A 25,455-nucleotide genomic window follows, 5' to 3' on the forward strand; every position below is an offset into this window, starting at 1 on the left:
TCCAGCTCAGCGGGAAAAAAAAAACCTTGTTAAGTACCAGGCTTCTTTTCCTAGGTGCAGCTTTCGGTATTCTGCACCCAGGGGCTTGAAACCTGAGCCAATGAAGACTCCCATGACAGAAAAGAAGAGCAAACTGCTTTCCCATAACAACCTCATTCAAGCTAGGTGTGAAGAATCGGATGAGTAGATGAGATTGATCCCAGTGGTTTTGTCATGTATTAGGCTTATTTGTACAGTAGACCTACATCTTGAAACCCCAACTTTCTGCATTTTGACCAGATACCGAGAGTTATAAAAGACCTGGGTGCTTAGAATTACATACAGCATACAAGTGACACCTAGTATGCATTCTCCGATAATTAGATTGGCAGGAACCAGTTTCAACAGTGGGGTTGATATACTTAGCAGTATGCTAAGCTTATGCATTCACTGCAGACAAATAGAACTTCGCTTTAGCGTCTACACAAGGCTTCAAGTAGTTGTATGCATTCATTGCAAACGTGTGCTTAGAAAAGAAGGCAAGCCCACCAATCACTTCGATCAGACAACAGATTGGGTAGAAGGTAGCAGTCAGCATAGCTTTTGCTAGCAGGGCCATGAGTAGAGATCCAGGTGTATGTGATGGCAAGAAGCCAAGGTTGAGGGTGATGAGCGTAATCTGGAAGTGTAAGACAACTTGTTGCAAAGGGATTGCGCATTGCAGAGGCCAAGTGAAGGACTGTCAGGAGAACAGGGAAAGAAGCATGTGTTGTGTTGTAGGTGAGGGGGATAGATGAGGTTTGAGATTCTGGGAGAACCAGGGCATCTGATGTGTGAGGTGCAGAGGGAAAAGAGACATGGAGAGGGAGAGCGTGGTACAAGTTGCAGTTTTCTGGGTGAAGGCTACGAGGGAAGAGAAGTGCAAGTATAAGGAAGAAGGTAGCAAAGTCAAAATGCATGATTGAGGGTTAAAAAAGAAGGCAAGGGAAGACTGTGAAGAAAGGGCACCTCCCAGGTATGAGAGTTGGAGGGTAGGTGGTGAGCGGATGCGAAGGGGGAAGTTGGCAAAGTATTTTCGTTCAGTGAACGGGTCGCCTCGTGGCATACTTTTCACGGATAAAAACTAGAAAGTATTGCTCCACACTTCAGGAACTGCGCCACACTTAGTACTGGTGAAAAGGTACGGCAGGAGATTTCGTGTGACTTGAAGGGGGATTCATCCTGAGATTTTGTTTCATCAAATTGGAACTCTAGATTTGGAACATAGTTTTGTTATTAGCCCTGATTTGAAAAGGACACTGGTGTGTCGAAAAACGTGTTATCCGTAAAGGGCAACACCATAAATACAAACCTTTTCACCAGTACTAAGTGTGGCGCAGTTCCTGAAGAGTGGAGAAATACTTTCTACTGTGTTTTCAAGGGGTCGGGGTCAAAGCCCCTTCATTTGCCCCACACAAACTGCGACATAAGTTTAAATTGCAATAATAACCAGGCGCATGGGAATGTTTTTAGTTGGTACAAAACAAAACCCCGGAACTGTGTTGTACTATACTAACATGGCCACCAATGGGGCCAAACGGAGCAGATCATGCAACTGGGGGGTTCACCGCAAAAGAAGACTAAACAAACTGAGGCACAGGAATCAGCAAAACAATGCAGTATTCTTGTGGACCTTGGGAGGCAAATTAATTCAATAGTTCGAGTTCATTTAAGTCAAAAAATTGATTGTCGCTTAATTACTTATTGCACACGTGTGTTTTTCATCATACACATATATTAATTAAAAAAACAGTACTTTCTTCACAAATATCAGTTCAATACAAAAATATAAATCACAGATGTTTACATTAGCAGAATCAATCTTCTTGTAAACACATTTGTTTCATGTGTGAAAGTCTTTCACAATTTCGATTTGACATTATCCCAATAACTCGATAGGAGTCAGTCACTCTGCTCCTGTGACTGCTACCGAATGTTATGTCCTATTTATAACTACGCGTTTCGGGCGCTTCTCGCCCTTCAGGTTTGGATATTGGGTATTTTCTTGTCCTGTTTCCTGCAAAAAGATATAATCTGTATGCTCAATCAGCAAATTACCTCTACCTGGCTATAACGCTTAAAAAAAAGCTCTGCAGGAAAAGGTGCATTTCACTACTAACCTTGAAATTGGTATTGGAGCCAGGACGGAAAGTCTCTGTGCTTAACACTCGTGATGGTCATTGTAAAACATGGACAGGTATTGCTTTAGTGTAACCTTTGTTATGGCGACGTACAGATGGACCAGGTGCTCTGAAAAGCGCTGGGTCCCCCTGTATGTCGTCTGGATTCAGAATGGTAACAGTATGGCTATTGAACGTAAGTTGTGCTTACCCAAATTACAGTATATGCTGAGTTTAGGTCGAGAAGATCAAGCGCTGGCTGTCAGTTTCTCTCATACTTCTAGAGCGGGTAGACAAAGCCCTAAAATCATGAAAGATTAGTGCGTTAGTGCAGTAAATGCCTAATATGGGTGGCTGTGTACCTTCAAAGTCATAAAGGGGCTGTATAGTCGCCTACCTGAGTCAGGGTCCCGTGTGGGTTGCCACAGCGACAAATGGCATCTAGAGCATTCGGCCTCCGATGGATCTGTTCCACTGTCGCAATGATGTTAGTGTCACTCCTAGTACAGGAATACACGGTCAGTAAATGTCTCGATTAAACCACATATCACTAGTTCTCTAATACTAAAAGGCGTGGATTAAATTACCTTCAACGTGTGTGTGCAGAGCATATATGATATACATAGAGGTAGAACCACTCATATGATTGTATCCATATCCTGATAGCTGACACGAACATAGGTGTCAATCCCAACATACAATAGTTGACAAAATTCAGTTAATTATTCAAAGTACAAACTGTGTTAACACAGTGGCAAGCAATTAACATACCAAATCATGTCTATCCTTGTTGGGGACCTGTTCTAAATCACATGGTTACCCCTGGATGCAATTCCCAATCATCATAAATAGCAATTCAAATCCCAGTCAGTGTTCATCCCGCGGGGGTACAGTGTGTCTAATTTTTCTATCCAGTATATTTCTCTCTGCTGTAGTAGTTTGCCCAAATTTCCTCCCCTCCTATGTAGTTATACCGATTCTAAAATCACAAATTGAATTTGTGCAATAGTATGTCTTTCAGAGACAACATTTTGTGCTACAGGTGATTTGGTTGAGAGATTCCTAATGTTTGACTAGTGCGCTCTCCATCTTACTTTTGCTTTTCTGCTTGTGAGTCCAACATAGTAAAGGCCACAAGGGCACTTGATAGCATATATTACATTCATCGTATCGCACGTAGCTGTGTGCGCTAGTGAAATATTCCGTCCATTGTGGGGATGATAGATGAAGTTACCCTTTAACACATTATTACAACAGTTGCAATTGTTGTCCAGTAAAGTGCCTCTGAATTGTTTATTCAAATTACTTTTCTGAGTGAAGTCTGATTTAATCAGATGATCTTTCAATGATCTACTTTTACTGTATGCAAACAAGGGAGTTGTGGGGGACAGATTTGCTAGTTTGGGATCAAGTGCTAAAACTCCCCAATTTTTACTACTCTGCTGGGAAAAGGTGGTGACGTATACCAGATCTGTGTCCGTTTTGTCTTTGGTTTAAGAGCTTCTGTTCTGGAGGTATTGCTCACTGTTGCAAAATGTTGGGATAATATTTCTTCACTGTATCCCCTCTTGAGGAATTTCTCTTTCAGTTCTGTCGATTTAACCTCCTAGTCTTCTGAAATAATCCTTCTGTATCTTAGAAACTGGCTGAGTGGGATGTTTGATATTGTTTTCTTTGGTTGGAAGCTTGTAGCAAGAAACAAACTATTTCTATCAGTATCTTTGGTGAAGATTGTCGTTGCTAATTTGTCTGACTTCCAATATATTTGGACATCCAAAAACTCAATGCTGGTTTTGCTGCATTTGTGTAAATTTAATGCGTGGGGTCAAATTGTTCATGTACTCAAAGAATTCTTTCAACTCTTCCTCAGTACCTTCCCAGATTCCAAAAAGTTCATCAATAAATCTTGACAGAAACTTTAATTTGTTGCTCCATCTCAGATTCATGATCATGTTCGTCTCTTCTAAGTAGGCCATGTATATATTGGTGTAGCTTAGGGCCGTAGCCATCGATGTACCTGAAAATTTGTACAAAGTATCTATCTTCAAACGAGAAGTTGTTTTTGAGAACAATACTCAGAAGTTTCATAATATAAAGATGATCACTCTTCATCATTTCCTCCAGTATTCAACAGCATCCATTACATGGCTTCCAAACCAGCTTGATGGGTGGTGTGGGTATACAAGCTTGTCACATCCATGGTAAACAGTCATTCTCAGGATTGAACGTTGTGATCTCCAGTCTTCTCAAGAAGTCATTTGTATCTTGTATATATGTTGTGCATTTGCGTGTTAGCGGTTGAATAACCTTATCTATGTATTGTGTAACGGGTTCCAGTGAGCTGTTTTTCGCCGCAATAATGGGCCGACCGGGTGGTTCTGACAAGTTCTTGTGTATTTTAGCTAGTACATAAATAACTGCCATCATTGGATGTAACTTGGTCAGAAATGCTTTAGTTTTGTGAGGATTTCATCTTCTGCTTCATCTAATGTCTGTTTGATAACACCTCGTACTTGTTCTGTGGGGTCCTGGAAGATGTCTAGATACGTGTCCTGATCACTCAGTTGTCTTATTTCATTCTTGTATTTTACAGTGTCCATTATCACAAGGGCACCCCCTTTATCTGCTGGTTTTAAGATAATCTCCGGGTTCTGCCACAGTTGCTCGAGAATTTGTTTTTTCTCTGTTGCCTCCTTTTTCTGTTGTAAAATTTGATTTTCTGTAAATCTTTGAGGACCCATTTTTGGAATGCATCCAACACGGAATTCTGAATAGGTGACGAGAATGTACTTTTTCGTTTCATCTTAGGTATTCAATTTGTCATTTCTGGTATGTCGATTGTGTCAAAGAAAAGTTTTAATTTCATTTTCCTGCGAGTTTAAAGAATGCTATCTTCTCCTTCAATAATGTGGTGTTATATTGCGGAATGATCGGGTAAAAGGGTATTTGGGGTGGAATAGAAATGTAGGGTCTGTGTGGGAAGATGGCGTGCAGGGGAACCGGCCATCAGGCGGTTTGGAGTGCAGGCTTACACTGGTAGTTTCATCCCACTTTCCGTGCCTTCTGATAGGCTGGCTCCCGTGCCAAGAAGGCTAATGATAAGGAACCTCACTCCGCCACCCCCCAATCGCTGGGAACTAAGTGTCAGGTGACCAATAATGCTGGTTACTCATTAGGACAGCCACTCAGCCTAACCCACCCACGTAGGAAGCAAGAGGGAGAACCTGGGGACCTTTCCCTGGTCTAAACTAGTTAAAAACAATATGGAGGCTGCGATATAGGCTCTCAATGAGGACAAAATGGCTGAGCACGTTTTTTAAAAAAAAAACACTGGCGCCGCAATGCTAACAAAAAGGTAAGTTAGGCTATCAGTGCGGTACCGTGCGCCCTGTGTTAGCCCGGCGCCCAGCATACCTCAAATTAAGAATGACCACACTGAAAAAGTAATCCCACTGCTGCTGCAGGGGGATTACATGGCCACATTGGATATGAAAGATGCATACTTACATATTTCAGTGTTGCAGCGCAGAGGAAGTACCTCAGGTTCATGGTAGAAGACACCCACTATCGGTTCCAGGTTCTCCATGTTAGGCAAAGTTTGTATGCAGTACCCTCTGGGACCACTACAAACAACTAGGACTAAAGGTGTAAGCAAAAGCAACCTTTGGTATAAGTCTGTACCGCACAGTTTTTGGTAGCGATCTGAGCAGCCAGGCTTATCTCAAGAGGGAATGCGAGCTTGTAAGGGTGTTACACAAAGGTCTACAATAACAAGTATTCAGATAGACACTTATACTCAAGGTTTCTTGGTAAAACACTTCTTAATTTATTACACAATCATTTCTAAAGCATTCACTAAATGAGGCGACCAATATCACACACAAATTATACTACAATACTGATTACTAAGCAGTTGAGCTCCCCTGAAGTCGGAGCAAAATAGCATTGAAATAGGAGCGAAAAGGCATAAATTGATAAAATGAATATTAGTTACTTTAGAACAGTGAAAATAATTTGAGTTCACCAGAGGAGTTGATTCATTACAATAGGTAGGCCAAAGTCAATGGGCTAGTGTCTTGTATAAATAAAATGGTTCTGGTATTTAAAATGGAAAAGTCTTTACCACGGTTCTTAGAAGTAGTTCACGGAAGAAAGGTTCGTATGTTGGGTCACAAGCTGACTAGGCCTACAAGTTGCCAAAGTTCGACAAACTTTCGCGGTGAGAGGTAAGTTCTCTCGGTCCGGTTTTCACAGTACCTTATATTGAAGAAAAAGATGCAGCTGAAGACTTCTGTTCCTTGCAGTTCCTCCAGATCTTGCTGTTCCTGGGCCTCATTCGTGGGGACAAGAGGGAGGACGTCGGGGTACTTCTGCACGGGATGGATCACAAAGCTGGCAAATTGGCTAATCTTCGATTCCGGTTGCTGTTCGTCAAGCACACAAGCTGGTGTCCTTCTCCCTGGTTAATCCTAACCAGTTCTGAGAATGGTTTCCAGGTGGCATACGAGTTGATTGGGCCCACCAACTCCAAGGAAGAAGTCGTCCTCGAAGGGACTTCTCTGTTGAGGTGAACTTTGCGATTCGGACCTGCAGCAGGGCTCCACCGGACAAACCAAAGGGCTAGTAGTTGCAGCTGCCGTCCTCTTCCAGCTTGTCTTCGGTTCTTTCGTTCCAGTGGTCGACTCTGCCTTTCAGTCCAAGAGACTCGCCTTTTAAACCGTTTTCTTCCATTCATTCCAGCCGAGCTGCCACTCACCCAGCAAGGTGGCTGTCCTTGTCGGACAGTCAGCCAGCCAATTACGCCAGAGTGCGTTTGAGTCTCCTAGGAGACTAAGCACAGGTAGTTTCGGGCACCTCCCTCACTTCCTGCCCACCCCAGACACTCAGGCGGTCTTCAGTACTGAAGCCTGCCAAAGGCATAGAAACAAAAGGACCAAACCTGGTTTGGCGCACAGAGACAAACTCTAGAAGGACCTTTCCAAAAAGAAATGCTGAAAAAAGACCGGGACCTGTTTAAACAAAGGGGGCTCAGGTGCCATCTTGAAAAACATGGCTCCTGTGATTTTTAGCTACCAGTGTTCGCGGTCGGAAAAACTCATGGTAGTTTGTTGTAAAACCACTGCCACCAGCCATTACGATAGGAAAGGGTAGCATTCAACTGCTACATGAGTTTCTAGACATAGGGGATACTAGGTAACCCCTCCAGCACTCAATTGTAAGATAGGGTGTGCTGGGTCTAGGAATTTAAAAAGACTAGTAAAGTCAATTTAACTTTACATTCTCTGGGAAACAGTTGTCTTTCCCAGAGAAGGTATTTAAACCTTGGGGCAGCCTAAAATGCTTCCCTGTGTCGCTGCACTGAGGGTGCTGTATAACACACATGAAAAGATGCCTATGGAGTTCTTAAAACACCATAATCAAAGAACACAAGCACAGAAAACTAACAGAATTAAAAAGTTCAAAGTCCCAAAGTTTAGCAAAAGAGCTGGAGGGCTCTAAGTTGGGAGGGAGAATTCTCATAAATGTGCCAATTCCTAACAGTCCCTTTCGGCATAGCATCAGCTCCACGGGTGTTCACGAAGGTACTGGCGGTAGTAGCTGCTCACCTGCGCAGGCAGTCCATCCCATTCTATACTTACCTCAACGACTGGCTCATAACGGGGGATTCGTACTGAACATGCCGAACAAATACCCAGAGACGGTGGATCTCCTCTTCAACCTAAGTTTCTCGATCAACGAGAAGTCCAGTCTAAACCCCAGCCAAGTCAAACAGTTTCTGGGGGCTCTAATTCGGACCAAAGACAGCCTCGTCTTTTCCTCCGAGAGGGTTCAAAACATGCTGTTCCGGATTCCTCACTATGAAGCCAGTCACAAGGTGACTGTACGCAAAGCCATGCGACTGTTAGGGATGATGGCCTCCTGCGTCTGCCTAGTTCCACACGCTTGCCTGCGCATGTGCCCCATGCAAGAGTGGCTCTCAAGCCAGTGGTGTCAGGCCAGCGGACAGTGGGACGATCTAGAGGTTGTCTCTGCAACCCTCGTTCAGTCTCTGCAGTGGTGGTCAAGGGAAAACATTCTGCAGGGGAAAACCTTCACAGCCGCCGCAGTAGAAGCCACTTTCCGCACAGATGCATCTCTGACTGGGTGGGGAGCTCATCTCCTTCAGACGGCACACGGCGTGTGGTCGCCAGCATCAATCACATAAACTTGTTGGAACTGCTAGCAGTGTTCAAGGCCCTGAAGGTCTTCGAAACACCCCTTCAGGGGAAGACGGTTCTAGTCCTCACGGACAGTATTATGGCCATGTATTGCTTAAACAAAGGGGCACTCACTCTCTAGGACTGTCCAAACTGTCCCAGAACATATGGAAGTGGGCTCTCAAACACAAAATATTCCTCCTGTCACATGTTCCAGGGGAACTCAATCTTCTGGCGGGCGTACTCAGCAGAGACTGCCCTCTACCAGTAGAGCACGAGTGGCGACTACAAGAGGACCTTGTACTCTGTCTTCGCAGTCTGGGGCTTCCCACAGGTCGACTTGTTCGCCACTCTGGAGAACGTCCAATGCCCAGATTACGCCTCCAGGTACCCTCACAACGGTCTCTGGATAACATGGTCAGGGAAATGTCTACGCTTTTCCACCCGAACCCCCCGCTCAACAGAATAGTGCATAAAATGCACCAAGAGCCAGTCCGGATGATTCTGGTGGCCCCGATGTGGGCCTGCCAGCCTTGGTTCTCCCATCTCATGGCAATGTCAGTCTCCCCTCCCAGGAAGCTGCCATGCCCAAACAACATGCTGTCTCAAGACCCGGGGAAATACTACATCCATGCCCTCAAACTCAATTTAGCAGCCTGTCTCCTGAGGTCATACAGTTCGGGAACCTCCAACTCCCTCAAAGATGTATGGACATACTCCGAGAAGCACGGAATCCTAACACCAGGCATTGTTACTCCAGCAAATGGAAGCGCTTTGTCATCCGGTGAAATGGCAAGGGCATCAAGCCTATTGGATGCACACCTAAAGATATTGTCCTGTACCTAACCCACCTGTTAGATTCTGGTCTGGTTTTCAATTCTCTAAAGGTCAATTTAGCTGTGCTTTCGGGCATACACCACGTCCCAGAGCAAGGTTTCGTGGTGGAAAATGCTAGTAATTAAAGCCTTTATGGAAGGGATAAAATGGCTTAATTTCCCCCCCCCTATTTCCAACCCAGCTCCCGGGTGGGACCTGAATGTTGTTCTTACCAGAGTAAAGGGGCCTCCCTTTGAACCAATGCACAAAGCTTTCCTTAAAGCACTCGCCTACAAGACAGCCTCTATAAGGAGAGTTGGTGAACTGCAGGCCCTTTCAGTTCAGGACCCATTCGTCACCATTCACCAGGATAAGGTGGTGCTGCGCACACACCCACGCTTTGCGCCCAGATGTATCTCAAAGTTCTATGTCAACCAATCCATACACCTACCCACCTTTTTTTCAGAACCCCACTAACGTGGCGATAAGCCTCCACGCACTGGATGTGAGGAGAGCGGTTATCTATCTGGAAAAAACAAAAGCCACGAAGGAAAACAAACCAGTTCTGCATTTCAGTGGCAGCTGGCAGAGAAGGGGTCCCTGTTTCTAAATCGGCTATCTCCAAGTGGATCGTAAACTGCATCACACTGTTTCTCTCTTGCCAAGAGAGATCTACCCTTCACGCTTATAGAACTCTCTATTCGGGGCATAGAAGCTACCATAGCATTAATTGCAAATGTTCTTCTTGAGTCCATTTGCAAAGCAGCAACCTGGAGTTCTGTACACACTTTTACACAACACTACTGCCTGGGTACACACTCCAGGTCTGATTCTCAGGTGGTTCAAGCGTTGCTAAGACATCTCTTTGCTACTCGCATCCCACCACCATCTCTGTGTACTGCTCGTTAGTCTATGCACAGCATGTGATTCCAAGCAGATTCACAATCGTTGGAAGACATGCATTACTCAACGTAATAGCATTTCTGATGATTGTATCTGCTTAGATTCACATGCGCCCACCCTTCCTCCCCCCCGTGGAGTTGAAGGAACATAGACCTCTTACACCTTCTCTCTTCTGTACTCGCTCACGCTGACTACAATGCTTCCTCACGGCAGAAAAAACGCAACCGGAGGAACCTAGACACGTGAGCGATTTTGGGTACACTGCACGTCACGTTAGGGATAGTGTTAGTCACGCACATGTCGACGTCCCCTTTCAATGTTTGAAAGAAAGATGCAATACTCTGCGATTACCTCTTGATGTCGCACTATATGCACAGCATGTGAACCTTAGCAGATACAATCATCAGAAATTATATTACGGTGAGTAATGCATGTCATATCTGTGTTCAGCACCGAAGTAGGGCGGTAGGAGCATGGGATGCTTTCCCTACTTGGGTATCACTGATATTTTGGTATCTCCCATGTTGTGGGGCGGTGTTCCTAAGGTGAATATCCTATTGAAGAGGCTCTGAAGCGGGGACACCAAACTACTTGCGTAATGGCTATAGAAAGTTGCGGACATGCCATCCAGTGCTGGGGTCTTGCCCCATTTTAGATTTTAGAGTAGAAATTGCCTTAAGGATCTCTTCCTTTGTGACCTCCCCATTAAGGTGACTCTGTTGCTGTAGCATAAGCTGTGAGAGGAGGCATCTGTCAAGGAACCAGTTTGTTAAGGATCAGGTTTATCAGAAATGTATAGGGCCCTATAGTATGTATCAAATTGTCCTAGTATGCCCTTCTCGGAGTGCACTAGTTTCTTCTCCACTCCCCTTATCCCTAAAATGTGTCCCATCCAGCTAATCCATTTAAGTTTCCAGGCCAGTATCTTCCTTTATTGCCATTTTTGAAGTATCTTTGCTTCACTTTGATCAGGACAAACTCAGCCTTCGAAGCCTCCATAGTGTTTATCTGCTTCCAAGTGTTTTGCAGATCTCGGAAAGCCCTCCGGAAGCCAGTCTCTATGAATTTTTTTTTCTTCAATTCCTTAGCTAATATGTGGGAGTGCTCCCTTCTTAACCTATTGATGATGGACGTCTTGGAAAACATCACTCTTCTCATGTTTCGTTTAAATGTGTCCCATCTTGTTGTGTCAGGCTAGTTATTTTTGAAGAAGTCCCCCAATCTCGTCCTCTATCTACTTTTGTACTACAAGGTCATTTAACAGGGATGGGTTCAGTTTCCATTATTTAGCTCTGGAATCCCGTGGCTGCAGTTGGGATTACTGGGGCATGGCCAGAGAGGTCTATGCTCTCAATCTCTGCTGCTTCCAGAATTGGTGTTAAATCACTACTGACCCAGATGTAGTCTATTCTGGTAAACCTACAGGGTGAGTGTGAAGGTAAACGTGTAGTTCCCAGGGCTCGAAATTAAGATTGGATAAGCAGGAACTAAAAGCAGCTCCTGGGTATCCAACATCAACCTTTGACCAGGTGCTACCAGTGGGTGCTGAGGAGCTAGTACATCGCATTCTGCAAATCTAACATCCACATAAGATGGAAACATATAATTTTCTCCATTAATTCTGACCCCTTATACTTTAAATGTCATACATATGTGTCCTAATATTTACTTACAGATTGTCCCAAATGCACAGAGTTAAATTCACATAGGGTTGTTTGTATGGCATCATTTGCTTTTGGGAGCCAAAAGTAGCTCCTGGTAGTTGTTTGTGCCAAGCTAACCAGGCACTTCTAGGCTACAAGCGGGAGCTAAATAGCTCCCAGCTCCCCTCAATTTCGAACCCTGAGTACCTAGTGGTGGGGTGAATATGCCTCCAGGGATCTGCCAGTTTGGCCTCTGCAAACTGCTGTATGAGGTTGCTAGAAGGATATGTGTGGCCCCTCAATATGACCCTTTTGATGTGTCCTAGTTGGCGTCCATGTGGAGGTTGAAGTCACCCGCTAATATGGCATATCTCAAGGCAATAAATGGCAGTACCCTGAGTGCCGTGCAAAGAAATGAATTCCAGTCTGAGTTTGGCCCGTAGACAGTCACCAAGATCACCTGAGCTCCCTCTAACTGTCCCATTATGAATAGGTACCTGCCGTCTTTGTCAGCCCTGGAACGGTCAATTTGTAACTGGGCCCTTCTACTAATTGGGATCCCCCACTTCTCTTGATGGTGGTAGGTGGTGAAAAACGGATGTGGGAAATGGTTTGTTGAGAGTATTTTAGTGTCACATTGTAACAAGTGTGTCTCCTGAATGCTACATCTATCTGGTCATGCTTTAGCTTCTGTAGGAGTTGTGTCCTCTTCCTAGGGGAGTTCAGGCCCCTTGCATTATAAGTTATGCACTTCAACGACCTCCTCCCAGGAGTGAGTTGTATACAGGTATCACCCCCTAAAGGAAACAGTCCTGGACACCCCGAAAGTCCATCCCAACCTGCATGCCATCCTTTGCCACAATCTAAGTTGAATCATGGTAACGTAAGCAAACATTTAGCAAACCATACCATTGACTCACATAGGGGTTGCAGGCCTGACAAATCCAGTTTCCCTCTTTGCGAGAGTGATGCCTCCCACCCCTAGAGTAGATTTGCCATTCTAGCATCCGGTTGACTCAACCCCTAACCCTCGTTCCTGAGAACCAATTTAAAGTCTGGGGGGGGGGCTGTCAGAAGTAGAGCCTATGTAGTTAAAGCAGACCAGTTCTCTTCATGTTGGTTCTGGCCTGGAGCGCCTCGTCTGACCCTCAGCCGGGACTCTTCTCCAGTGTCAGCCGTTGTGCTCCTCATGATCAGTCATTGCCCTGACGGATGTTAGCATCTCACCTTGAGGTGAGCAAAGTGCTTCTAAGTGGATAAGGTGTTTCCGCATGGGCCCTTATAGGAAAAGGTGTGACGTTCTCTTGTTGAAGCATTATCCTTACTCTTGATCCCCGGTGACCTTAGTCAGAACTTCTGAATCCATACGTGTCTAAACCCCTAAAGTATGAATAAGTTCTTGGCAAATTGAATTGGGGAACAAGAATAGTTAGTGGATCAAGCTGTAGCCTCTTTTTGGTGTGCCATCCATAATTTAACATGGCTGAAAATGGGAGAGGAGTACGAACTGGATTCAAAGATGGCTGGCATCCTGCTTGAATTAAAGCAAAAGGAGAAAAGGGACAACCTTTGTAATGTTTGTGTAGAGGTGTCGCCGAATGAGGCAGTATGCATACCTCAAATGTATTTTCTTTACTGCTGTAAGCGCCCCTTCCTTAAATATTTTATGATGCAGAAGTGCGCTTTTCAGTGTATTGTTCTTTCCACTAACAACTTGTTGAAGCGGAGAGCCAAGGTAGCACAACAGTTACCAATAGGCCTCACGCAGTTGCCAACGGGGAGACTAGCTCTCTAACGTAGTCGGACATCCGCAAAATAAAATGGCAGAAAGTGAAGTCATGTCACTAAAGCGGAAAAGTTACTTAAATACCTTCTTCTGATGTTGGCAATGTCTTACTTTTCTGACTGTATTTTTGGAACACTCGACCCTGAACAGCTTGTGAAATCAGTTATCCTATCCAATGTTAGTTATCCTAGAACTATTACGTTAAAATGTGTATTTGATTGTTGGTGGGCAGCAGGCTATTTATTATTCTATGCTTTCGACTATTGGGATGTACCTGTGTGCTATGACACTTCAGTGATGGGCGTGCGGTTTTAGGTGATTTCCACTGCATATGGGGTATGCTGACGTGATTTCATAGATATAGTATGGCTTAGGCTATTTCTTTCTGCTTAAATGATAGCCTGTGTGGAGGAATGGGTGTTAGTGGGAGTTAGAAATTTCCCTCAATCCTCGGCTTAGACACTTTCTGGTTGGTTTCTCTTTTTACTGGATACTGGCCCTTGATTTAACTTTTTACATAGGATTTGAAGCAGCAGTTTTTTGACTTTCTGTAGCGAAGTAAAAAATGAATGTTACTGTTTCCGATGTATTGGCACTCAGTTTATTGAAAGGTTGACTAACATCAGCAGGCATATCACCTGCAGGTTGAACGCCTATCTCTGCTGAGAAATCTCGGTCTAGTAAAGTAAACCCTTGGTGCATAGAGTTTAAGTAGTTATTAGTTTGGGTTTATAGGTGCAACACAAATAAGCTGAAATGATTGCATTAGATTTCAGATGAGGAGGGACACACAGCCTACATGTTTTTGGTTATTTGCCCACCCATTATTATTATACAATAATGATGGCCCCCAGTGTGCACATGGAAGACAGCCAATCCAAATGAGAGAACTTTGCACTGTAAGTGCCTGAAAGGACTTTTTAAAGCAGTCTTCTGAGAGTTAATGACTTAATTGCAGTTGTAAACCCTCTACTGTTCTAATAAAAACATGTCTTAACCAGGGCTGCCTTCAGCCACTTGATTTATAAGCACTCGGCGTGTCCTTCCTCCTGAAGTCCTCCTAAAAAACAGCATTGACAAAGCCAACAGTTTTGGCTTGTGTAGAAGTATTTGGCATTTGCCAGGCTGGTGAATCGCTTATCTAGGGTGAGGGGATAGTAGATAAGAAAAGCTTGCCCTATGTCTAGCTAGTTACCAGGACATTCACAAATTTTTCTTTCAAATTTCTCAAAAGCACTTAATTAGTGTGTATGATCTGCTTCGCGAATGGAATTTGTCATGCTTTGTTTTCCTTTGTTCCGCAATATGACACATTTTTTATGAAAACAAAATCGGGGCCTAGTTGGCTCCTAATTAAAAGTGACTAGGGCAAAGAAGGATAAAGTTGTCCTTGGTTGGTGTTGCACAGGATGAACCTACATCCAGACTTTCTGGTCTGGTGTAGTTTAACACTTCACAGCCCACTTTCTAACTGCCAGCGATGAGCAGATGTAACACGAATATTTCTTTTTGTCAAAAAATGCCCCAAAAACGAGTGAATGTCCTGGTAACTAGCTGGACATAGGGCAAGCTTTTCTTATCTACTATCCCCCCCAACCCAGATAAGCGATCCACCAGCGCTGGCTAGGGTAAGAAAAACAATAGGGTTTAGTTAGATGTGTTGGAGGGCAAGCCTAGAGTTAGGCTACACGAAGGGTAGAAATTGTGAAATAACTATGAATTGTGTAAACCTGTGTTCTCATTGTGTGACAACGTAACCTGGGGGTAACGGCAGGTGTTGATCCCCATTAGTCCCTTTGTTGTGTTGTGGTACTGCTATTAGATAGCCATGTACTTGAACCATTTTGCACCTGCTGCCATCAATGGCTAGTTAATATAACTATTGCTGTGCCAAACTGTTGGCATTGCCAACGCGTGTTCATTCCCTGCAGTAGACCTGTCATTCAAGCGTATGAGCAACTCTGACTGCTTATTAGAGCCTTGTCTTAAGTCACTTGCAAAATTATATATGGTCCCTTGTTTGGTGGACAACTTACTGCTGTACTGTTAATATTTTAGTGGAGAGCTGAGGGGCTGGTTTAAAGCTTTGATTATTCCTTGTATTATCCCTCTGGCCCCACCTGACTCCCTGCCTTTGAGAGATGCTCTGGGCCATTTTGGGATATTGGTGGTCCCCTTGAGAAACCCCTGGCTTGCGCATTCCCCAGAGTCGATGAGAAATGTCTCTGCCACAGCTCACAGGATTTTCTGCAATGTTCTTTCCCTATCTTACAGCTTTTATCTAGTTTAGGAATGCTGTGGATGCCATCTCCTAGGAGAGCAGGGGATATGGTATGGTGAAAGGAAGGGATCTAAAGTTGTGATTAGATAGGAGCGGGATAATGTAAGAGACCACAGGAGATGTTTTAGTGGCCTGCCTCTTGGGTACATTGTAGCAGTGCCTCTCCTTGGGTTCAGCTGACGGGGAGGGTTATGAAGACCCTGTGTTCCTTGGGAACAGAAACGTCTTGACATAACTAACTTTTTTTTTTTCTTTTCCTGCAGATGATATCCCAGAGGAGCCAATGAGCAACTTTGCACTTTTCCTCATCATCTTCTTCTCACTCGTGGGCCTCGTGTTTGTTGCAGTGATTGGTGTTATCGCGTACAAGCACTGGCAGGAGAGGAGCCGGAAGCGCTTCTATTAAACATCCTCTCAGCAGCAATAGTGTGGTTACTGGCCCGACCACCCATACTTACCAGAGCTATAATGTGATCCTTGCCCGGACTGTGCTTCTGCACCTCAGACTATGGAACTATCACCTGCCTGGCTGTTGAATTTTGATTCTAAAGTTTGTTTACTTCTCCACTATTCCTGGATAAAAAGGGAATGTAGGTGGAAAACCGTTGTGGCCCCTGCTGCTTTGGTTCCTCAGACAGTTCGTGTGCATGAGAATGGAACTGTTGTCAAATCTCAGGTTATTGTAAAGTAGCTGGACACATTTTAGAGGGAAAGAAGCACTGGCAAAGGGTTGAGAGTGCTCCACACACTGGAATCCAAGGCTAGACCTGGTAGCTCGGGACTTATTATTGCATTTAAAAGTCTGCAGGTAGAAGTTAGTTTTCTTGTGGTGCACACCTTCCTGCCAGCAGCATGTCTGTGATACTATGCAGATCTCTGCCAAATCATGTGGGAATCTATTCAGTCCGCCTTCACAACACCAGTACTAGACTCAAGCCATACTGCCCCAATTACCAAAAGCAACATCTATGAACAGCTCTTTAGTACTGTTGTTATATTGGTCTATAGCAGAAATTAGAATTTACTACTTGTAGCACCTAATCCCTTTCTTCTGGCTTTTGTGGGCAGGCATTTCACATGACTACTGTGACTGCATAGAGCAGGCGCATACATTGATTTTGAGTAATTTTATCTCTAATCCACCTCAGTGCAGTCTGCACCTTCCTTATGACCCCATCCCCAACCACCACCTGATCACATCGTTCCTGACTTTTGTTTGGAAGAGGGGAAGGGGCTATAGTCTCTGCTGGCACAACCGTTGGTGTTTTGTCTTTTACACTTACCACAGGGAAGCTTGACTTAAAACTGAATTTGCAGAATGGAATGCGTTACCATTGCTTTTTTCTGCCAGGGAAGGTGGTGGTCTCTTGCTTAACGTGTGGCATCCAGGCTAGCAATCTTCCCGCTAATGATGTTCTTTCCTGGGTATTACAAACATATGCCTTTATGTTCCTGTGTAGGACAATCTCCCACCTCGTCTTGGTGTAAAATGTCTAAGTTTGCTTCTCCCCTGCCTACAATTCTGCAGCAACCTCTCGTATGGTCTGAACTTGCAGCCTGGAACTGCCCTATTGATGCCACAAACTCCTAGGTCTATGAGCATTCTTCCATCCTCTTTGACTAAATCAGTGTTTGTGTGCATCTCCAAAACAAGCCCCCTAAGCCCCCTTCCTGGTAGTATTTCCTAGTTTAACACATCTTTTGTGCCTACTGTTTATTAATAAAGTTCCAGGTTTTGGGAAGTCGAGGAATTGAAAAGCAGAGGGATATGTTTCCTTCCTCCATGGAAGTGGCCCTTCATTTCTGAATTTAGTATCTTGGGAAGCTTTCTTTCTGCCATCTTCCTTAATTCCAGCATGTGCTCTGGTCAATAGTATCCATGCACCCAAGTGCTGCCCCATTTTCATATGTTTCTACCATTGGGTACCCCTAAATCCCGATCCAGGCTTCTACTGCGTTTGAAACAATTTTTGATGTGCCTGCCGCTGCTTTCACTGGTCTCATCAGTCTTCTCTTTTCTCCCCTTGATTTCTCAGCCGTTTATCACCTTGTCTGGTACAGCATTACAGCCTACCTCCTTTGCAGTCTGACCTCACTGGATGGGCACACTGAGCCTTCTTTCTTATGGTGTGAAACCCTCCTGACCTAGCTCCTGCAGGCCCCATTTTCCGAGAATACCTGCCATCTTTCTCTTTCAGCCTTTGCTTTCCATTTCTCAGACAATCTTCTGTTCTTGTTCTGGAAAGCTTTGTGGCAACAGCAACCACATTTCTTTTGTTTGATATTGTATCTCACAGGTTGCTATGTTTCTGCAGAGATGGGGCCTTGGAACTAATTGCAATTTGCTGTAAGCACACTTCTACCTCTTCCCAAATCAGAGCTGTTATACACAGTTCTTTTGTTAGCCGCTGTACTCCTTTCTCCATGCTCTCTAATCTTCTGGCCAGAGAAAGAGTTGGTGTGCACACTTTCACTTAGTGCTTTCTGTTCCGGTTTTGTACAGTGAAGCAAGAGCTAGATCTAGATTTGTAAGGAGGGGACTGGTGGTTGAAAAGACAGGTAGCATGTAGGGCGTGCATGGCTGCATGTGTGACTGAAGAGTTTTTTTTTTAATGTGTTTGTGTGAAGTTTCTTCGTTCCTCTATTTTTACTGTTTGTGAACTGTAGTGGGCAAGGTGTTGGTGTTTTCTAGCTGGAAAAGTCTCAGGCTCTCCTGCTTTGCAAAGCTACCTTTACACAGGATTGTGTCCCCTTACTGGTGGTTCTTTGGATGTAGCATAGTCCTGGCCTGTGAGGTTTGATAGGCGTAAGCACTACTTTTCTGCCTTTACTAAGTTCTAATATACTGTATTTATAGACTTTACTGCTGCCAGTCTATTATAATGTAGGTCCTACTTGAGGGGATGGGGAATTAACCCCTGTCGTTGTTAGTACTGTAGCATTATCATGTGCTCTAAAGCAACACTCCTAGAACTTTAGCTAGATTTCTCCAGTGCTATGCTAGAGTGGATTGTATTATTTTGTACTGTTTTGCCATTTCCTCAGGGCAGCAGGATCAGCTTGTCGCACCCCTGCTTTTTTTTTTTACATTAGTCCTATAAGTATATGCCTCCTGTGGCCCTCTCCTGCTCTCCGTACTTTTCAGTGTCTTAGAGGCTAACCGATACCATTATTTTCGAATTAGAAAATGCCTCCTCTTGGTGTTCCAGACAATGCTGTATCCTTACAAAGTAGGATGTGATCGAAGAAAAGCACCGAACCTGCCCTTTGCATATGTGGCCTTATATTTAATTTTGTAGATTGGAGGAATGTGAACATAGTAGATGTAGTTTAACTGTGTGCTCCTTCTTGAGACACGGTTATAAGCTTATCCCCCAAAGTGTCCTGAGTGATTTAGTGACATGGTCGCCAATCATGCAACACCCTGCAGCAGTTCTACTTCAGGCTAACACTTTTTTTACCTTGTCGAGTGCTTGCGGGTGGTGATGTGCTTGTTTTGCCTTTGTGCAATAACCCATTAAAAGAGCTGACTGAGGCAGTTATGTTCCTTGGCCACTTCAACAGGCCAAATGCTTCATAGAACTACTTAGTATGTTTGGATGGGCTAATAGTGTGTAAGAAACTAAGACAACAAAAAACTACTTGCCTGTGTGGATGTGAAATCGTCTGACCGATGTGGAAAGTCCAGTCCCACACAACTCTAAATAAATTGCAGTCACTAGGCCCTCTGGGAATTCAAATGTCAGCAATAAAGCAACCACTCCTATAACTGCAGTCTCGTATTTTGAGTGGGTGTTGAGCATTTTAAAGCTAGTTCCAAAATCTCATCACTGTGACTGTTGGGAGAAAAGCATAGTTAAGACTGGGAGCAGCTGTCCAATGGTTTTTAATAAGCTAACCAAATGTGTGACTAGCTTCTGAAACCGCTGGTCAAGGTATGCTGTACAGGTCACCTTGCTGGCATTCCATTGTGTGTGGTGGCTTGTCACAGTAGGTATGGATACACAGATGTGTGCAAGGCACTGCATCCTCCATATGAAATTGGCATCTCCTTTCGATCCTGGAATGGAGAAGCCACAGTACTATTGTTTCGTAGTGAAAATATCAGTGTGTGGATGTCTGCTAGTCCTTAATGTTTTCTGTTGTAGGGAATGTTTTGTAGTTCTTTTTGACGTTGAATGCATGTCTGCCAATAAATGTGTCCTGGCATCAGTCTCTTGGAGATTCGTTTGGGTGGTTCTTTCTCATGGATCAGGGATCCTTACACAGCTCCCTGTGTTTGTCTGCTAGATATTTCCATCTGGTGCCCAACTGCAGAATAGGTTTTCCATCAGATACCCAGATGCTTGCACTGTATGTCCCATATTCCTATCATTTTGCTTGGATACTAATCTTTTGCATCACATGCCCCGGTGTTCACACATTTACCAGGTTTTTCAATGTAGGTCAATCTCCACGTGCCTGCAGCTTTCATGGCAAAGTTTTGCTTTTGGATTGTATCCCTGCTCAGTGTAATATGGCAGAATGCTAATGTGATTTACTGCTGGGTGAGAGGAGCTTTTGATGTGTGTCGGATTGGCTTGTACATTAGAGAAATAATGAAAGTGCTGTGTTGGGGAATGGAGGAAAATAAAACGGACGAACTGCTTCGTAACAGCTGTTCAAGTAGGCAAGGCACGCTAGTTACAACAGATAATGTAAATTAAATCATGTTTTCAAAGTTACATTGCACTGTTTGTAAACACTTTCACGTGTCATTTAAAACAAAATATGAAAACCAACTCCCTTTTGCACTGAATAGCTTTATGGTAGAACAATGTTCTTTGTGAATGCCATATTAAAGATGTTTCTGATTGTGATTGATCTAGACTTTTAACTGTAAGCATTTGACTTTCATTTCTTTATTTAAGTTAGACTTGTAACTGCATCATCTCGCTTTGTGTAGAAAGTTTTATATTTGAACCCGCTGAGTGCCCTTATGACTTGTGTATTTATGTCCAAATGTGGGTTTATAGTTCTGGTTCCATCAAAAGTTACATAGGAAAATGAAAACCGTTGTTTCCCAGTAACCTTTGAACCCATGGGCGGATCATCCACCATATTTGCCATCCAACTGATCGTCTCAGTCCAATCAATCATGCCAAACTTGGTGAAAATGCATGCACAGATTCAAAGGTTATAGGAAGTTGAAAAAATGTCTTTTTTTTCCCCAGACTTAGAAAACTGGGACTTCCTATAGCGGAACATTTTTAGAACTGGTTCTCCAAATTGTTTGCTTTAATTTATCTCATTTTTGCCATAAATGTGAAGCTTTCCATCCACGTGTTTTAGTGCAAATAATTAGAAAAACGCACACGAGCCCAACAGCAGATTTGAACTTCACAAAAAGAAAAATGCATACCTTTTTGACATGAACAGTGTAAAAACTTACACAATGAAGTATGTATGAGGCCCCTTCACATATGTACAACAGCAATGTTCACTTCACAATGTACCCTTTACTATGAATTACAATTACAAATAAAATCACTACAATTAATCAGTTGTGTAAAAATTTGTACAAATGTATAAAATATATACTAGACACCCTGAAATATATTCATATTATGTGAGATGTCAGAGTGAGGAGTCAGACATAGTGTTGGTTGTTTCACAATTAGTTTTATTTAAATCATAAAAGCGGTTGGAAAAATGCCTCATTAGCCCTAACTCTGAGGGGTTTCCCTGCCTCAACGAAACATACTAATTAGACTGTCCTTGTCAAGATGTCCAAAATAATGTTCACCGCCTGACCTTCGCACTATAAATGCTTCAAAACTGTACTACAAGGGAAAATTAAAATGTCTTTCAAGCTTCTTTGCAGCCTTCAACAATTCTGTTGCACCAAGTTCCAGTGTGCGATGTAAAATACAAAAGTGTTCCAAAAGAAAGGTCCACACTGTTATAAGTAAGATTTTCTTACTTGCTGGTCTGTTTGCGTTTCGGGGAAGTGACTTTCTTCCCTTACAGCGGATCTGGTAATGCCAAGGGGGATACTCTTGCTGTTTTTTACAATACTACAATTGTGATGAGTAACTGTTGAAGATTTTCTTGTCTGTATCAGACTTGGTTTACTTTACTGCCAAGTATTACCAATGTGAATTTGGAGAACCACCGAGACGAGTAGGTATAACATTTGCATCCAAATAAATTAGGCCTGTTATACTATTGGGATGACTTCCTTTTATAGTAGAGTAGGTGTTCTCTACTGCCCACCATCAACTACTTCCCAATTGTACTACTAGGGTCTCTGTAAGTTTACCAAATTATTATTATTGTTGTCTTTTGTGCTACACTTGGTTTACCCTCTTGCCAAGTGTATTACTTACTTTCCCATTCACTGGGATGAGGAAGAGCGGGATTGTTACTAAGTACCGTTGTGCCGTTTGCTTTCTTGCTCTCCTAGGGTCAGTATATTTTACAATCTCTCCCCGGGGTTTGTTTCACCGCTTGCGTGGTGCCTCCACCCCCTTTTATCTCTGAAGCGCTCTCTCCCTGGTAAATATTTTTTCAGTTTCGGCCATACGGACAGCCTCACTGCTGCGGGTTTGCTGCCAAAGTGGTTTCCAGGGACGCTGCCACTGTTCAGCTGATCGGTGTTGTCGGTACTAGCTGAAGTCCTGATTTTTCACCCGACCTCGTACGGGGGTACTGGGCCACTTGAAACCCACGGGTTGGTGAAGATTTGTGTCTTGCAGGCACTCTATATTCACTGCGGGAAGATTGCGGTCTCCGTGTCTCATAACGAACGCTGCTGCACTTTACAACTGTCACTTCTATGAGGCTGTAATGCATTGCATCGGGTTGGCGGCTTCCCTTAATCGACAGGTTTTCTCTTTCTGTGGCAATCTATTTCCAGCACTTCTCTTGTGTTTTCTGCTGCTTCAGTTACTTCTCTGTTCTGCACCCCTACTGCTGCTATGGGATTTGCGTTCTTGTATTCTGTGTGTTTTTTTATTTCCAAGTCAGTTCCCCTTGACCGTTGCCAGCAGTTTTGTGCCTCCTTGTGTGGTCTCTTTGTCGCAGTATTGCATGTCCGTCACTGGTTTTATTTTACTTGCTTATGATGGAAGTGACCTGTGAGTGTTTAAAATGGCAAAACCCCTTTATCATGTTGGATTTTGACCACTGGAGTAGTGTTTGCTTGTTGGATAAAACGGACGTGATCCTTGGATTTGTCACTATATATATATATATATATATATATATATATATATATATATATATATATATATATATATATATATATATATATATATATATATATATATATATATATATATTTCTGAGGCTTGTGGATCTGCTTAGATCGCATTCTCTGCATAGTCTGACATCTAGTGGTAGTTGTGGAGTATTACAAAATGTGTTTTTGAAACTCAAACGGACGTCGACATGGCGTGTTAGTAATACTATCCCCAGTGTGACGTGTACTGTATCCATGGTCCTTCACGCGTCTCCCTCAGATTGTTACTTTCGGCCAATGTAGTCGGTCACAAGTTGGAGAGTTCCTTTCAGACTGATGCCTTTTGATTAGGTAAAGTTTATTCGTAAACTTCTCTTTTCTTTCTTTACTGTCCGCTTGTTGCTGCAGCATCATCGTACTCCTTGACGGCCCTCAGAGGTAGACTGACTCGACTACCTGACACAGCCTTCACTGGCCTCTTCGCGCCTCGGCCCTTACAGTAGGGAGAGCAGGGGGAGGTCTTGTATAGCTAATCCATTTAGAAAACGCATATTCTCCCACCCCATTTTACCTTTTGTCGCTGAACTGCCCTTTACATTTATTATGGAAAACACCCTTTTTAAATGTTGCCCTTCCTGCCATTGGAAGTTCCTGTGGAAGGCTATGCACTGAGTGTCCAACTATTGTCTCCCTAGGGACCACCCAGAAAAGCTTTGCAAGTCCTGCAAATATGTCCACCCAAAAACTCTTACAGACCGCCAGACCAAGCGCTGGGCAGGCCATGCCATGCATGCGGAAACCTCCATCGACGTGACTGGGGAATCCAGCAAGGGCAGTATCGGTGTCCCTAGTGATACCGAAGGCAACCGGGGTTCATCGGAACCCCATGTGCGGGCCCCCGAATCCACCAAGCAGGTCCACGGCTCTGTGAAAGGGACGACACCCGGCAGCCATAGCACACACTTCCAAACACACAACCCATGGCCGAACTTTGACGAAATTGTCGACCGTCAAAGCCCACGCAGTGTCCATGGAAAAAAGCCTCTAGAGCTTCCCTGTCCTCTGGGCCATCGATTATGCCTTTGCCTCATGACAGACTTCCGAAACTGGCCTCAAAGACGGATTTCTGAACTCTGACCTGGAGGGGCAGAGGTTCAGAAGGCCAGCCTAGTTTCTTGGAACAGGGTAACCTCTGGACAAGCCAGACCAATCAGGATAGCGATGGCGGTGGTCAAGACTAAGTCTCAAGAGGGGTGAGCGTGACGGAAAGACCTCAATGAGCACACAAAGCAAGGACACTTATGAAATACTCCAGACAGGTGTTATAATAAAAATATAGACACATTTATTACAAGGCCTTTGTAACATAGACCATAGCAAAGAATCACAGTAACACTAAAGTAAACCAATACATCACAATCAATACAATATATATACACAAGACCGAGGGGTCTAAGGAGTTAACTGCACAGAATATGTAGACCACCTAGATGGAGAGGAAAACAGGCAGTGCAAGTAATCTTTAGACCCAGTTTCACATCGAGAATACACCTAACGCAAGAGGCAGTCCAAGCCCTACGAAGAGAGGAGCCTTATGCTCAATAGTACCTGCATGCGCTGGTGCCAATGGACAAAATAGGGTCTCTTCAAGGGTCACTAGCAGCTCAGGAAGGTGGATGTGGTCGATGAAGAAGTCCTCACTATTCAAGCAGAACCTCCACTTGCGGGCAGAGGCAGGTTAAGAGTGCGGGATAGTCGCTATTTCGCAACATCAGTAGAAAAGAAATGGGCTCCTGCGCTAGGAGCCACCGATTGGGGTATGGACTACTCACCGGTCCCCGATGCAGGCAGACCCAGACTTCGCCAGTTCAGTTCACTTTGCTGGCAGATTCGAATGCGACAATCAGGATGTCTTGACACCATGTAGTTTCTGCAGTAGCAGACTTCAGGGTCAATAGGGGGTTCACATATGCAGCGAACATGCACAGGTCCTGCCACAGCAGGGCAACCCGGCAACCGCGTTTACTCTGGTCCGGGCGCACTCGTCTCCGCAGTAAGCACGGATACCATGGCAAAAAAGGGTCCAAAACATAAGATAAACGATAGCTGCCACCAGTCCTGTCCGTGACACACCTGCACAGTTCATAAGTCCAGCGAGAGTTTCTAGGGCCTTTGGAATGACTAGAGACCCAAGTGTACTGTAAGGTAAGTTACATTGTACACCTGTTACATGTTGCACAAAAGCTGCAACATGAGGAAAGGACTAAGGGAAGCAAAGTCTCCCAGTACTGACTGTCTTAAGGGCATGTCATTTTCCCCATAAAAATTGAGCGAAAGCCCAGACGAGTGTGGCTGAGGGCTGCGCTTCTCTGGCAAAGGTTAGATCAGGGTGTAAAACGGCAGCAAAAAGTTTGGGGGTTGACACATGGAGGGAAAATTCATACAAATATGGAATCTTTCCTAGCACTC

General features: G+C 44.0%; 1 protein-coding gene across 2 annotated transcripts in view; it reads left to right on the plus strand.

Annotated features, from left to right (window-relative positions):
- LMAN2L (lectin, mannose binding 2 like) overlaps positions 1–21,303 on the plus strand; it is a 336,208-nt gene extending 314,905 nt beyond the window's left edge. For both annotated transcript variants that reach the window (XM_069619073.1, XM_069619074.1), the window contains one exon: positions 16,028–21,303. In XM_069619073.1, the coding sequence (XP_069475174.1) occupies positions 16,028–16,170 (143 nt within the window). In that variant the 3' untranslated portion in view covers positions 16,171–21,303. The remainder of the gene's footprint in view (positions 1–16,027) is intronic.
- The last annotated feature ends 4,152 nt before the right edge of the window (positions 21,304–25,455 follow it).

The sequence above is a fragment of the Ambystoma mexicanum genome, chromosome 10, assembly GCF_040938575.1.
Source record: "Ambystoma mexicanum isolate Mex_15411 chromosome 10, UKY_AmexF1_1, whole genome shotgun sequence".
Taxonomy (NCBI): Eukaryota; Metazoa; Chordata; class Amphibia; order Caudata; family Ambystomatidae; genus Ambystoma; species Ambystoma mexicanum.